Genomic DNA, 14,641 nt, shown 5'->3' on the forward strand with positions numbered 1-14,641 from the left:
TCTACACCCTGTCACATTCAGAAAATCTAGGAGTGAAGTCTCCACCACCCAGAAAAAAGATATTTCCACTCTCAAGCTGTCAGTTGGTTTCCATTTAGATAACTGTTTGAGAGGCAAAGATGTAAGAGGAGTCAAAAAAATGAACATAAACTTGGATAGCAGAACTTTGCTACCGCATTAATCATCTCTCAGCACTTCAGCTTTATCAGATAAAACTACCCAGCCTTGTATAATAAAGTAGCACACTGTAGCAGGTTCAAGAGTAAAATGTTTGGTAAAGCAGTGATGCATCAATATTAAAAGTCATAAATAATAATATTTCTGTCAGAGGAACCATTTTTTTCTGCAGAATCAGGACTTCTGCTTTTTCTACCTTTTGGTGCTTTCAGTATGTCGATTTAGGTACAATTCAGAACGGAAGAACTTTTACTTAGTATTTCTTAAACTGATATTTTATCACCCAGCGCAGGAAGAACATTTCAGATCTTTTATTTAAGCTAAAGTGCCTGTACTGTACTACACTTAATATTATTAATAAAATACTTTACAACTAAAAGTCCTGCATTGTCGTAGTTACAGAAATAAGAAAGTAAAAATAAAAATGGATGTTAAAGTGAGTTAATGATGCATTTTATAATATTGCTTAATATTTTAATTTGAATGTGAAGCCGTTCTGGTGTGTTTGACCATAAGAGAAACTTAACACCTGTATCTGGATAAGCAATAGATGGACCTAAGAATAAAGGAACTGCACCAAATCTATGCTAAAATGTAATATTTCTCTCTGAAATGTAGTTAATTTGAAAAATAAGTCATCTTAAATTTGTACATTCTTGAGGAAATGTGCATCCCACCTCTGTTGGTATTTCAGTTGAAAATTCTGATCTGAATAGATCTTTTACCACTAAAATGTGATCATTTTGAACATAATACACTTGATTCTTTAAAATAATTTTCATTGGATTATGGGACACTGTGGAAGAAAGAACCAGGTCAAAAGAAGTATGTATTTCCATTGCTTTAAAATTGGTCCTGTGGGTTCAGTGAGCAGCAGAGATCTCTGGGTTTAGGTGTTACCTTGTAGATGTGCCTTTGCAGGATGTAGGGATTTGGGCCAGAGTCAAACTTGCCTCTGTTCATGAGCAAGTGTAACACCAGTACCCCTTCTCTCATTACCTGACATTATGGAAGACCCATTCCTCCTTCCACTGCAGTTTTTCTTGTCTTTAGTTTGCAGCCTAAAGGCAACATTGCAAACATTACATTAGAATGCAGCTTGAGCAGAGAGAAGTAATGTTGCTTAAAGACAGCTTTTTTTATGAAGCCCTTTGAGGCGATGCACAAAACAATGTAAACAACACAGCAGAGGAAAAAAATGTAATCCAGTGCTCTTCTATGAGTCTCCGTCAATCACATATAGCTACATTAAGATTATAAATGTAGCCAACATGGCGATACCATAACGACAGCCTTGCAGGCAACACTATGAGGCTGCACTTGGACACAGCAGAAGTTCTAGCTACATTCATGTGAAAAAAAAAAAGTTTTCACACTATTTTGCGCAGTATTCTGAAAATCTAAACACACTCTCACTGCATCCTTAGGATCTAAGTGGGTAAATAGCAGAGAGGGGGCTGCCAGCCCTTTTTCTCACATGACTGTGCATGCTTACAAAGATAATGCTAGCTCGCTGACGTTAATCATTTCAAATTCAAACATCACTCTATTATTTGCTAATTAACAAAATTGAGTGTGACTGTCATTGGTTCTTTAGAAAATTGGTAAGAAACCAAATGAAACATACAGTCGTGCCTGATGAAAGATCAGGGGATCAGAAGAGTTATTCCTAAACAGACTTGGATGTGTGCAACATTTTTCTATGGCCATCCATTCAGTACTTGTTTCTTTCACTCAAAAATCGAATATCTTCAGATTTACTTCTTCGAGGTCTGTACAAAAAGTAATGGGAATCCATTAAATAATAGCTGAGATGTTTCAGAGTTTTAGACTGACCAACACTGCAATCCTCAGAGCCATTGTGTAAGTATGGTAGCAAATAGTATCATAAAGCACAGTTGTGAGTGTCTGCCACCAGTGACACTGTAATGTATTGCAGATTGGGTAGCGCTAGTGTCTCTGACAGTTAAGGTCTTTTTTTTAATAGAAATAATAAAGCCAGATTTCATCAAAGTTTATTGTTGTCTTTTAGTGGACAAGTATGACACGTTATAACAAAAGAAACGGTACAGCATGATACAGGTACAATAAAGCCAGTGGGAAAAAAATACAACTGAATGCCAAGGAAGAATAAATAGACAGGACAGTGTTGTAAAAAAGTAGTCATGGGCTGCGGTATAAAACTTGAAACATACTGGGTCATTTTGATTGTCAGATCCTATAATGTCCATCTAAATTCTACTTGGTGAGACACAGTGAGCCAGGAGACTGCTCCAAAATATGCTGCTTAAGAGCATATACTCATTTGTTTGCAATGAAATGTGACGGGCCTGTAGGTCTGATTAAGGAAGTATTCATATGCTATGTACTCCACAGTGCTCTGATTGAGACCAGATCCCTGCTGGAAATCCCGCTGCTTTTCACTGCTTTGAAAACACAGAACGTGGCTTGCATTCGCATTCAGCTCAGAGGTATGATGAACAGCCTGTTGTCTGGTGTAGCAGTGTGCATTTATTTTAGGCTTTTTTTGGAAGCAACTGACCTACCTCCTAAAAAAAGATAATGTAGCCTAGTCAGTAGCTTTTCACAAGCGCATATTCCAAGTTAGGTGCCCAGTTAGAATAAAATAAGGATTGTAGGTGACACAGGGAGTGTGTGTTTGTGGGTGTCACAGCATTTGAAAAATGAGTATGTATCTGACACAGCTGGATGCCTCCACTCTTGCCTGATGACTGTTTTGACAGTTCAGTAATAGCCTGTGTTGACAGTCAAGGCTGCCTTCCACGAATGAAAGCAATTCAACCCGTGCTATTCAGACTAAAACTCCTCTTTCACAGTAATTAGATTCTTGACTAAGATGATTTCGAATCCCTGGGAGCCCAGTCGAACTTGGGAAAACAATTAATCTGGAAAGGGGAAGTACATGCTTTAATTTGGGCCTGATGGAGTGTTTCGCTTTGGAGAAGGACATCTTTTCGAGCATTAAGGAGTTGCTTCCTTTACATCTGGGTGATTTGTCAGAATGCCTCGGGATGATTTGCAGGGAGCAAAAAGACTGAGCTGTACAGGGTTGCATTTTTTTTTGTATGCTGGAAATTAGCTATTTATTTTACAGTGTTATTATCAGGACTTTCCATCAGCGGTTAAATGTTAGTATAAACAAAACATGAAATGCTGGAAGGGTCCTGATTTCGGCAAACCAAATCTGCCTCTTGACTACCTCCTCATGTCTGAAATGAACTGGAAAAAGCACAATAATCATTCATTCCATTTTTGCAACGCAGTGTTGAGGCCTCCCATTATCAGTTAAGTACTTGTTGTCACAAGGTTAAAATAAAATGCTGGATTCCAAATAGCTTTAGGATACCAGCTTCGCTCATCCTGACTCTGACATCCTGCCTACACTGAGGTTGATTTCCTAAAGCTGGAGTGAGCTTGCATAACCAGGATCACCTGTGGACCCTCGGCGAAATGGAAAGCCCTCCATGAAAAGCTCACAACATGTCCTCTTTGTTTTAACCTGTTAATCTAATCTAATCATATGAGAAAAACAATAAATCCCAACCCAGCTGTGTTTGCTGTGTCAGAGAGCGGATTAGAAGGATTTAAAAACAGTGCAATTCACCAAGAACCTGGTTTTTTATCCTTGTGGTAATCTCCTGAAATCTCACTCCAACTCATCGCACCATTTAATGTTTCTAGTACACTGTGTCTGAAAAACAAGATACAAGACGTTACATCATACAGGCGCACAGCAGCGTCTTATGTAATCTTTGTTGAGAAATGATGCTTACCACACTGAAAACGTTTGATACTCGATCAGTGATGGTGTCATGAATAGAGTAGTGCATTATAGCACGGTGATCTATCACGGCTCATCGTTTCTGACTAAGGTCCACACAGCATCATCAATAAAGGACCCTTAAAATTCAAACTTCAGGAAACGCTACTGACTTTATTTTATAATTAGAAAAAAACCCCATAATTTTATAAAGTTCAGGTGCTACTTTGAGAATAAAGTGGTAATGTCAAAAATAAAGTCAGCTCTCATAGATCTAGTAGTTATTACCACACTTTATGTGCTAAAAGTGAAATAATATCCCCATTACTAAGTCTAAAGTATGATTTATCTTAATATATGCAAGGCATTTGGCAGGGGCAATCATGACAAAGTTAGTGAGGCAAGGCTGAGATGGTTTGGACATGCACAGAGGAAAGTTCATGGATATTTTGGGCACAGGATGGTTATTATGGAGCTGCCAGGCAGGATGAAAAGTGAAAGACCACAGATGAGGTCCATGGATGCAGTGAAGAGGGGCATGCAGAGGGTTGGTTGCTAAGGATAAGGTGAATTGGGGGCAGATGATCCACCATTGTGACCCCTAAGAGGAGCAGCTGAAAGAAGAAGACTATTTTGTAGATGTTGCCAATTACTAGCAGGTGTAGTTTGAATCTAAACAACTTTTTTCTAACTTGTTATACTTTATTCTTGAAATGTTACAAAATTTTGACTTTATCCTTATAATAAAAAACCACAAGATAAAAAAGTCCTTTAAATTTAATACTTGTATTATTTTGGCCCTAATTCTCCTAATCCCTCCTAATCCTTCGTAGGTATCTGGGCAGGCAGAAACTTTACGATTACTCTTATTGTAACCTTTTACTGCTTTGTCCATGAACACCATATGCTCGTGTATTACTTTCTACCTCATCATCCGTCAGTTAAAAAAACCTTTCCCTAACTTTTCCCCGCTGTTGTGCATCCTTTTCAGTATTCTTCTCCCAGCACCCAGTCCTCTCCTTCCTGTTTACGCTGATACACACACGCCCATGTTGTGAATGCACAATATTATGTCCATTTACAGCCGTGTTAGTATATTCAGAGATTATTTTGTAAGCTGTTCTAAAACCAAAGTTATTTTCATTGTTCTAAAATAAAACAAAAAAAGTGTTATTATGGATGCAGCCTTAGTCTCACGAATTTTTTTGGGTTAATCCCTGTGAGTTTAATACTGATGAAACTCATCGCTGTCAAAGAGCCAGTCTGTTCCACTTTCATGCACCGTTGGCCATTTGATATCAGATTTCCCACCTCCTTTTGAACTTGAATTTACATATAAGCTGCACAACAATATTAGTCGCCTCTATCTTAAAATGAGTCATGTTTTAATTAAGGATTTCAAAATAATCAAAGGCCCTAACTCCAATGACAAGCTCTGCTTTGTAAAACACGCAGTTACTGATGACTTGTTCCTGACATTATATGAAGGATTACATCTGATCCTTTTCAATCTTGATGCAATCCCTAGTCCCACCCAGTGTTTTTATTAAGATTAAGCTACAATCTTAAAACATTATGGATGCTTAGACTTGAAGAAAATTGATTTGTTTCTTTTGAGGCTGCTGTTTGTCTCGGCAGGGTTCCCTTCATCATCGACCAGCTATATGCTGTCTTAGCTCTTTTATGCAGTCAACCTCAGGGTTTTTTCTAGGCTCTGAAACGGCCTTTGTGGGGTGACTATACGCAGCAATAAAGCCTGATTGATCTACATACGGTAGAGGCCATAAGTCATAAGAAAAATGTGCATTTTCAGGCTTTTTTCCGACCATTTGATAAAATGCGGCCAATATGCTGATGCAGGGTTGAGTAAATGAAATCCAATGAACAAAATTGGTTTGAATGAGTTCTAAAAGATTGTAAAGCTGTGGACTAGAGGGGACCTGACCCCTGGAATTCAAAAGACACGTTGCTTGTTGAGTAGTTGTTTGATAAAGTGTTATTAAGCTCTTTTAGAGAGGATTTAAATTGCTACTTTTATTCTCAGTCCCTTAATCATTTGGTGCTGGTTGATTTTCCTTTGGGGGCTGGCTAAAAACCTCTGCGGGGGGTGTGCCAAAAATGTCTTTATGCAGGAAAAACCCTCTCACCCACGTACTTTATGTTCCTTCAGTGCGGCGCATGGGAATCTTTTCTTTAGCATCTTTCATCTCTGTTGTTGGAGTGTGTAATTCTGTCATTTGAAGCATGTTTTGCTGAATTAAAAAAAAGAACAAACAAACAATATTCAGTCACTTCAGTCGAAACAAAAAAAAAAAAAGCACGCACAAAAACACAAAACACCAAACAGTAAGAACAAAGCTATACAAAGTAATGCCACCTTCAGGGTTTGAGTCACAGCTGCTTGAAGAATTTGTCACTTCAGTCAAAATTTAGTGGTTGTGTTTATTCTGCAGTGTTCAAAGTGCTCTGCTGTGTTTGATCAAAAAAAGATGCTGTCTTTGAAGAGCAGGCCAGTTGCTGCTTTTTGTCTGGGTTGTTGACACTCCTGATTTCTACACTTTGCTCTTTGCCAGATAAGCAGCATGCAGATCTTTTTTTCCCCTGCCAGATTAATGCAACAGGTTTATATGAAACATGTATATTTATGATGGCTCACTGCAGGATGCACCTCTGTTTTGAGCTAGATAAGATTTTTAAATTTTTGCTGTAAGCTATGGCTTCTGAAAAAAAAAAAAGATTACTAAAATAATAAAAAAAATCAGACATAAGCAGTTTAGGAAAATGAGGATATGAAGTTTTCAGGAGCTGGTGCTACATGTTCAAGCTACACATTAGGGGATATAGGGTGTATATTGCATTTCATTTTTAAATTTATCTTTAGTTTATGCAGTGCTAGCACTTATCTGCTCTACACTATCTATAAAACCTCAATCCAGGTAAGGTGTGCAAACTGATCTTAGTTCCAGCAGTCAGTACAGTCATTCACTTGCATTTTTTTTTTTGGGAGTGGGGGGAACTAATCCATCTTCAAAACTTTGAAAGGGAAGCCAGATTCATTCTCAGATCCCATGAGAAATATTCCCCCTAGTGCTGTAGCTGAGCACGGAGAAATTATTAGCTGATTTTAAGGACTGATAATGGCTCCGCTGTGATTTGGTGGTGTCAGTACGTTGCGGGTATAAAGCAAAGTTGAAACTTTCATTCCGACTACCTGGCCACATGGCAGAAAGAGGAGAATTGAAACAGGAGATATTGCTTTTTTTCTCTTTCTTCTTTTTGTTCAGGATGCCTCTTAACTGCATCTGACAGATGGAAAGGAGATGTGGAAAAAAAACTTCAGCTTTCCAGAGACCAATCTGTTCCTTCTTCATTCATCACCGGGTCAATGAAGGCTACGTGTTTATTAGTTTGGCTTTTGGTCTGGTCTCTTGTAGAGTGGAAGAGGGTAGAAGATAGACTGCTTGACTCATACTGCTTTGACCGTTTGCAGTAGATGCAGCGACATGGAGTCAGATAAAGGTAGATGAAGATAATCGTTGTAGTCACCATACAGCCGAGCAGCGTTGTGTAGCCGGTGTTGAATAACTCTGCCGTGGGCAGCAGCACCGTCACGTTCACCTCCCGAGTTGCATTCAGTGCCTGTTTAATATCCACAGCTGTGCACACATACAGTCCCGAGTCATTGACCTTGGTTGCTCGGATCTCCAAAGTACCATTAGGAAGCAGGTTAATTAGATTGTCATCTATGTTGGCCTTGGTGATGTGCCCCTTGCTTGGGGAGAGCCACGTAAAGGAGAGATCTGTGCTCGTCAGGGATGTTTGGCAGTCTAGACGCATCCTTTCTCCCTCTGAAACCAACACGTTGGAAAGGAGAACTGTTACGGGCTGCAAAACAGGTTTTTCCACAGTGCAGTTGAGGAAGAATCGGTTCTGTTGTAGAAATTGGATAGACGATCGTAGGTCTCCGTTAATGAAGCAGATATGCTCCTCCTTAAAGTCCCTCACTGAGTCATAGCCCCTCAGGTCCCAGTGCCAAAACACGCTGTACATGGAGCAGTCACAGATCAGAGAGTTGTTGTAGAGATACAGGCCCCGCTGCACCAACCTGGGTAAAGCTTTCACATCCTCCCATTGCAGATGGGTCAGTCGGTTGGATGAGAGATCTAACATGCTCAGGAATGGATGAGTGTGATCTTGGATTGAGAAGAAAGGAAAGTCTGTGATTTGGTTGAGGCTGAAATAGACCTTTTTTAAGCTGCTCAGGCCACTCAGTGTGCCGGCCTCTACCCGTGCAATCTTATTATTGAAGAGAAGGAGCTCCTCCAGCCTCCAAAGCCCCTGAAAGTAGTGCTGCTCTACCGCACGAAACTTATTGGAGGACAGGTCAAGGTGCCTGAGACCAGAGACGTTTTGAAAAGTTCCAGGATTCAGGGCTTTGAGTTGATTGTGCGCCATCAGCAGGTTTTCCAGCCTGGACATCCCGTTGAAGCAGCCTGGACTCAGCCAGGAGACATGGTTGTGGCTGAGGTCGAGACTTATAGAGAAAGAGGGCAGGGAGTGAGGTAGCTTGGTAAGTCCGCTGGAGCTACAGCTTACTGCATCGGATATACAGAGGCACACGGAGGGGCAGGTCTCCTCAGTGCTGTGGAGAAAACAGAGCAGCGCCAAGAGAAGGCTTGGACTTAGTCCGCAGGTCATGGTTTTTGAATCCTTCAAGGTTTCTAATCCCTTTGGTTCTCCCTGAAAAGATAAGAATCAAATGAGAAACAGGGTGATATATGAGAAGGGTATCCTATTTTCAAGTGTTTCAGGCTTTGAGCTGTTCAGCCATACTGGAGCTCTCAGTATCTGTGGTACAGTAGAAGATGAAATGGTTCACTTTAGTGACCATGAATCCTTTTAACTCTATATAAAATATCTGGAATGCTTTGGAATAAGAAATCCTCATGCTGGGATATTTTCAAATGTTTCAACAGTCAGATTCATGCAGACTACTTATTCCTCTATTTAGTGATTATGCCTCTGTAGATCAGCAAAAGGGGATTTTAAATGACAAGAACTTCATCTTTTTATTCAAAGGCTCTAGCAAAGATATTGCAAATATGAAATCTTTTCCATAGTCATTCTATTTGCACAGACCCCTAAAGTCTTTGAATAATTAGACATTTTTAAATATGAAGACTGTTTTTGACTGCCTGAACTTGAAGACATCACCATGCATGTTTGTTCGGTCTTTATTTTGGATAGAAATCATGTTTAGGTGAGCTGAGATCAGGGACTTCTTTCTCAGTATATTATATTATTCAGTTGTGAAGTTCCATTCTGCAGCATTTCACTGATCTTGCGCAAAAAGTCCAACCAAGGTCGTTTTAGAAGCAAGTCTCGCCAGCCGTTATCTTAAAACCCCTCTGGGTACCTATTTTGGAATATTTTAAAAATTTATTTAACTTTCAAAATAGAATCAGTCAGTCAGAACAGATAAAAACACGTTTAAAATCAATGCTGAGTTTTCCCGAAAAGTATTTTTTCTTTAAAAAAAATACTTTTCACTTGTACCACAGTCTGTATTACTACAGAAATCGACTATAGTTTTCAGCTATTTTATAAAGTCTCTGTTACACCTCTATACACTTACAGTTATTTACTCTTATTGTCTTGATAATTTGTTTTGTTTCTGTTTTTCGAGTCTAATGATGACCTCTTATTTTCCATGTTCACATCTTTTCAATAAACGGCTACACAATAAAAATACTTAACCCAAACCAAACACTTAAAATCAGTTTCTTAATTTGTCATGAATAACGTGTAAACTGACCAACCATGAACTGCTCAGTTGGCTCGCTTAAACCTAATTCTTTGAAAAAGGAGGACTGTGTATAAAATTGGCTGTAATTTCTAAATGGTTAAGGCAATGTTTTTGCTTACACCCTTGAATTAAAGCTGAAAGTGCAGTGCAATCACATCTTGATTGCTTCATTTAAAATCCATTGAATGTGCACAGTCTAAATTGTGAAAACGGTGTTCTTGTCCAGCTACACGCGGACCTGTATACACAGTAATCACTGTCTCTAAATGACAATTATTTTTATTGTTTCTTGGCACGTCGATTGTTGTGTTTTATTAACTGAGCATTCAGCAGCTAACAAAGAGGCCAAAGCCAAAACTTTAAAAAAGGCAGACGTAAACTGAGATTATCTGCAATCACAGCAGAAAAGTGTCTTTCAGCCTGCGACATAAAGCTTTTTTCAGTTCAATACCTCTGAACTCTAACAACTCATCTATACCAAACTTACAGAAAATAAATGCCAACTAATTTCCCTTTAATCACCAAATTCATAAACTGACTAATCACCACAGCTCTATATAATTAAAAACTTTTCAGCACATTGTGAAAGCATAGTGTGGACATACTTTACCTTCAAAAATGTTTTTAAGTCTTTATGAAATTAAAAGCTCAAAAGGAGAAAAGTTCACACTACTCCCAGACAAGTGAGCAATTTTGTTCAGATAGTTAATCTCATTCTCCCTTCCAAAAAAATAAAATGAAGAAAGGAACACACGGCCAAACCACAAATCCAAAATAAACTGCTTAGCGACAATACGAGACTCCAACTTTCTTTCGTTTTCCCGCTTTCAGAGTTGTATCCCCATCAATGAATACCCACAACATAGCTGTCTAATCCTTATCTCCTTTCGGATCCTCCTCCCAAGGCGCTCAAGGAATAATTCACGGCTCCCGCCGTTCTCCTCAGCTAACTTTAAGGTCCCCCTAGCAGGCTTTTTCTCCTCTTCCCAAATGAGAGTGCCGCTCGAGAAACATCCTGCGGTGCTTTGCAGTGTATAACAAACAGCACAGAGCTCAGTTAATCTCCCACAATCCCCCCTCCTTCTCCGTGTCATTTAGAGACCAGTCTTGTGTCTCCCTCTCTCATCATTAAGTAATCATGCTGGTGGCTGCCCTCCTCGTTCTCTCTGTCTCTCTTTCTCCATTTTTAACCAATATCAGTTTTCCCACACTGATCTGTTAGTGTGCTAGTAGATTTGTATGATTTTGCTTACTAACATATTAGCAGAGCCCAGGAGCTTTACACATGAATATTGCATGTGTTATCCGGTAACCTTTCACCAGTAATCCCAGGGGCATGAAACTTGGCTGTGCTCGATGTGTTTTTGTTTTTTTGTTTTTCTTTGAGTATGTGTGACTGTGTCTTAGTGCTGGTTTTCTTAATGCTGTAAATACACCTGTTTTTTCTGTGAGCTTGGAAACCCTCTTCATCTTTTGGTGTATTTTGAAGGCTTTCAGGCTCATCGGGTCTTTTCCTCACCTGTGTGCTCTGCGTCTATTTGAGTGGTTTTAAGTCGATCGACATTAGCTTCCTCCTGCCCCCGAATATGCACACATTCACTCTTCCTCTAAGTGCCTTATGCAGTACATCCTCTGCTTTCTTTCTGAACTCCAACATCGCTCCGTTCCCATCTCTTGGCTGTGGGTTTGACTGGATATATGCTGTCCATGGTGCTTGGTCATGGTGGTCCTGACAGCTCTGGTTTCTGTCACAGTGAATTAGCTTTGCCTCCCAGCAGCCACCTCCTCTCTGCTAGCCCCAACCCACCACCTCCCTCTGTGCAAGTGCTCGGGGCTTTAACCGACTCCCACTCACTCACTCACTCACTTTGCAGAGGCACATAACCTGATTCCCCACGGATTCAAACTCGCTGGATGGGCTTCACTTCTCAGACGGTGGGGTAATGGAGAAAGATGTCGGTGTCCACAGAAATGTGGATGAGAACGACTAAGGAGGAATGTTAAGTTCAACAAGAGATCGATTTAAAAACCTGCTCCTTAGTTTGTTTGGGTTTTTTTTTTTTTGTTTTTATAAATGGGTTGAGCATGAAGAAAACACATTTGGCTGTGTTTGTGCTGAAATGAAAAAGCAATGACACAATCTTGTCCCAGGGCTAGTCATCAGCTTGGCTGCAACATGTAAGAAATACATACACCCACACGTGTACATTTGAGATATGTTAGGAATGGATTCTAAACAGGCCCTTCTTGTAGGTGTTATGTTTACGTGGGCTTGTAATGTGGCTCAAATGGCTCTCTTAGTAATTTGTCTATTTGCCTGCAAATTGAACCTTGTCCTACTATAAAGAAAGCCTTAATCTCGATAGCTTTTTAAATATTCACCTTTCATTGATTGTTTTAAGGTGTTATGTAACACTCCTAGCACCGTTTGTTGAATGGGCTGCTGAATGTATTGCTGTAGTGTTAGTCCCCAAGTCCCTGATTATAAGGGGATCACACATGACCTATAAACCAGAGTGTGCATAAGCTGATAATGATTCATGGTTTTGGCATATGAGGCTTTAAATTAGGTGCATGATTGTGCCAGTGTGATGTCACTGGCAGCATTTGGTTTTAGCTTCGGTGTAACTGTGTGGGGAACGTATTCTTTTGCTCAGGCAGGCCCTTGTTTTGCTGCTCTTGATGTGGTTTGAACAATTGTGGTACCTTATTATTTTTGATTTTGACTCCCAAGAAGTAAAACGACTTCATTGTTTGCACTCATTTATCACTGTCCTCCAAGATCAATTCAATCAAAGCATGACGAGGTAAACAAAAGAAAAAGAGTTGAGCGTCTAAGCAGCTTATTCTCCTAAATTGCAAAACAATTATTTTTGCCCTTTTCTGCTGATTGTCTCTCATCATACAGTAATAGTCTGTGTACTTTTAACAGAATGTCCCCTGGAATGTCACTTTTAGCACCTTCTTCATCTCTTCCACCTTTTTTCCACTTGACATTGCCTGCAGATCTTTTTGGGAGTCTTTATTTGTCTCTGCATGTTCCGGTGTGCGTCTGTTGTCAGGCTGGTGTCTGTTGCTTCAGCCCGCTGTTCTGTAAAATCCCTAATCTAATCAGTATCTTTGTATCCAGCTGCTTCGCAAATCCTGCCTCCCTCCTTCTCATATATGTGATTGGACTCAGCCAATGCAAAATACGCTTGTCAAGTCAGCCAGGTTCAGAGTGGACCTCAAAGCTTAAACTCTGACCCTGATGCATCCTGCCCCCAGCAGAAAGTGATTTTTTTTCTCTTTACCATCTGCTGCAGGGAAGGGGGAAAGGGGAAAAAAAAGAAACGCAGTGGTGCACAGCGAAACGTCTGCTCTTATCTTGCCCTTGAGAAACTGCAAAGCTCGCTAAGAGTCGATAATATAAAGCTTTAAATTCTCAGATGTAAGAAGAATATTTTTGTTGAACATTAAAGACATGCGGGGATGTAGAAAAGACTATTTCAGACTTCTTTTGTTATTATACTTCCTCTTACTTAAAAATAATACCTTGGTTCAGAAAAACCTCGCTGAGATTAAACATCTCTTTCAAGAAAAACCTGACAAAGATAGGCAAAAAGAAAGATGAACACAGGTAAACAACATTACACAAACAACACAAAAATAAAACATCTCTCCGAAGGATATGTCACACTGCAGAGCGAAAAACACTCCAGCGTGAGTCCTAAATGAAAAATATGTTAATATCACAAAACATTTGGTGATGTGATTTGAAAAACAAGCTAAAGTGAAGGAAAATCAGGTGAAATAAGTCATGTCAAACTGAGAGTCAATCGCTGAATAAATGACTGACATTGTGACAGGTTAGGTTGAGACACAAAAGCAGGTTTGACTCTCACATTATTGCGCAGGAAAGTCCGACATGACCTCCCAAGTCCCGCAGATGAAGTGTTTCCACTACCTCTGTGTGCCAGTTGTGAACCTTTGAACCTGAATAGGTGCACCCTTGTTCAGTGTCTTTCAACAGCTTTTTGTTAGCATGGCTGGCAGCCAGGTTCTCAAATATAAATGAGTCAGTGCCTGGGTAAAGATTTGGAGCGTTGTATTTTATTTCTTTTCTCTCCCCGGGCGAATTTGCAGTCTGGATGAGTTCTTTGCTGAAAAGGAGTTGCAGGCAGTATGAGACTGTTTGCTTGTCACGAGGAGCTGCTCAGATGCTCCATATGTTCTGTGTTCACTGTGATTGCAGTGCATTATTCAAGAATATCTTACTCAAAGCTCCCACAACCTGGTGAGTTTTCTTTTGTTTCACGTTGCATAATCTGAATCACAAACACAGCATACTTAGGCACAACATGACTATCTCCACTTTGAAATGTTCTTCATTCATCCAGTCTCTTGCATAAAGTGACTGTAACTGTGAAGAGACAAGCACCCCATCTAGTGGTTTAAGACTTTAACATTCCAGTTACAGTATTTTTGTTATGTTTTCTTATTAGAATTAACACTTCTACAAATTAAATAACATTGATTGAAAGCATTAATCTGTAGCATTTACATGATAACACTGAATAAAACTTGATAGAAGACACACAGTACTTTAATAATGATGCAGTCAAAGCAGCCTTTATGTATTGGTTCAGTTCTGGATAGTGACTGTCTTGTGTATATTTCGTGCATGTTGCCTGAATCAGCAACAGTTAGCTTAGTTTAATGGTGAAAAATTACTAGCCTTGCCTTGTGGAAACTCACTCATTTAATTCATTTAGCATATTGTTTACTTCATATCCAAGCTGCACATATTAAACACATGATGGATAACTTGATAAAACAAGGTGGTAATCTAGCCTTGCTGGCTCCCAGTGCTTCCAGCGCTTTTTTTATGCTAAGCT

At 39.6% G+C, this 14,641-nt stretch overlaps 1 protein-coding gene across 1 annotated transcript; it reads right to left on the reverse strand.

Annotated features, from left to right (window-relative positions):
* Positions 1-2,247: 2,247 nt before the first annotated feature.
* On the reverse strand, positions 2,248-11,291 carry LOC120719271 (amphoterin-induced protein 3-like). Its single transcript, XM_040008364.1, has 2 exons — positions 10,375-11,291; positions 2,248-8,698 (listed from the first exon to the last, which is right to left on the reverse strand). The coding sequence occupies exon 2, from the start codon at positions 8,654-8,656 to the stop codon at positions 7,295-7,297; it is 1,362 nt and encodes a 453-aa protein (XP_039864298.1). The 5' UTR covers positions 8,657-8,698; positions 10,375-11,291; the 3' UTR covers positions 2,248-7,294.
* Positions 11,292-14,641: the final 3,350 nt, after the last annotated feature.

The sequence above is a fragment of the Simochromis diagramma genome, unplaced genomic scaffold (genome assembly GCF_900408965.1).
Source record: "Simochromis diagramma unplaced genomic scaffold, fSimDia1.1 OVJJ01000545.1, whole genome shotgun sequence".
Classification (NCBI taxonomy): Eukaryota; Metazoa; Chordata; class Actinopteri; order Cichliformes; family Cichlidae; genus Simochromis; species Simochromis diagramma.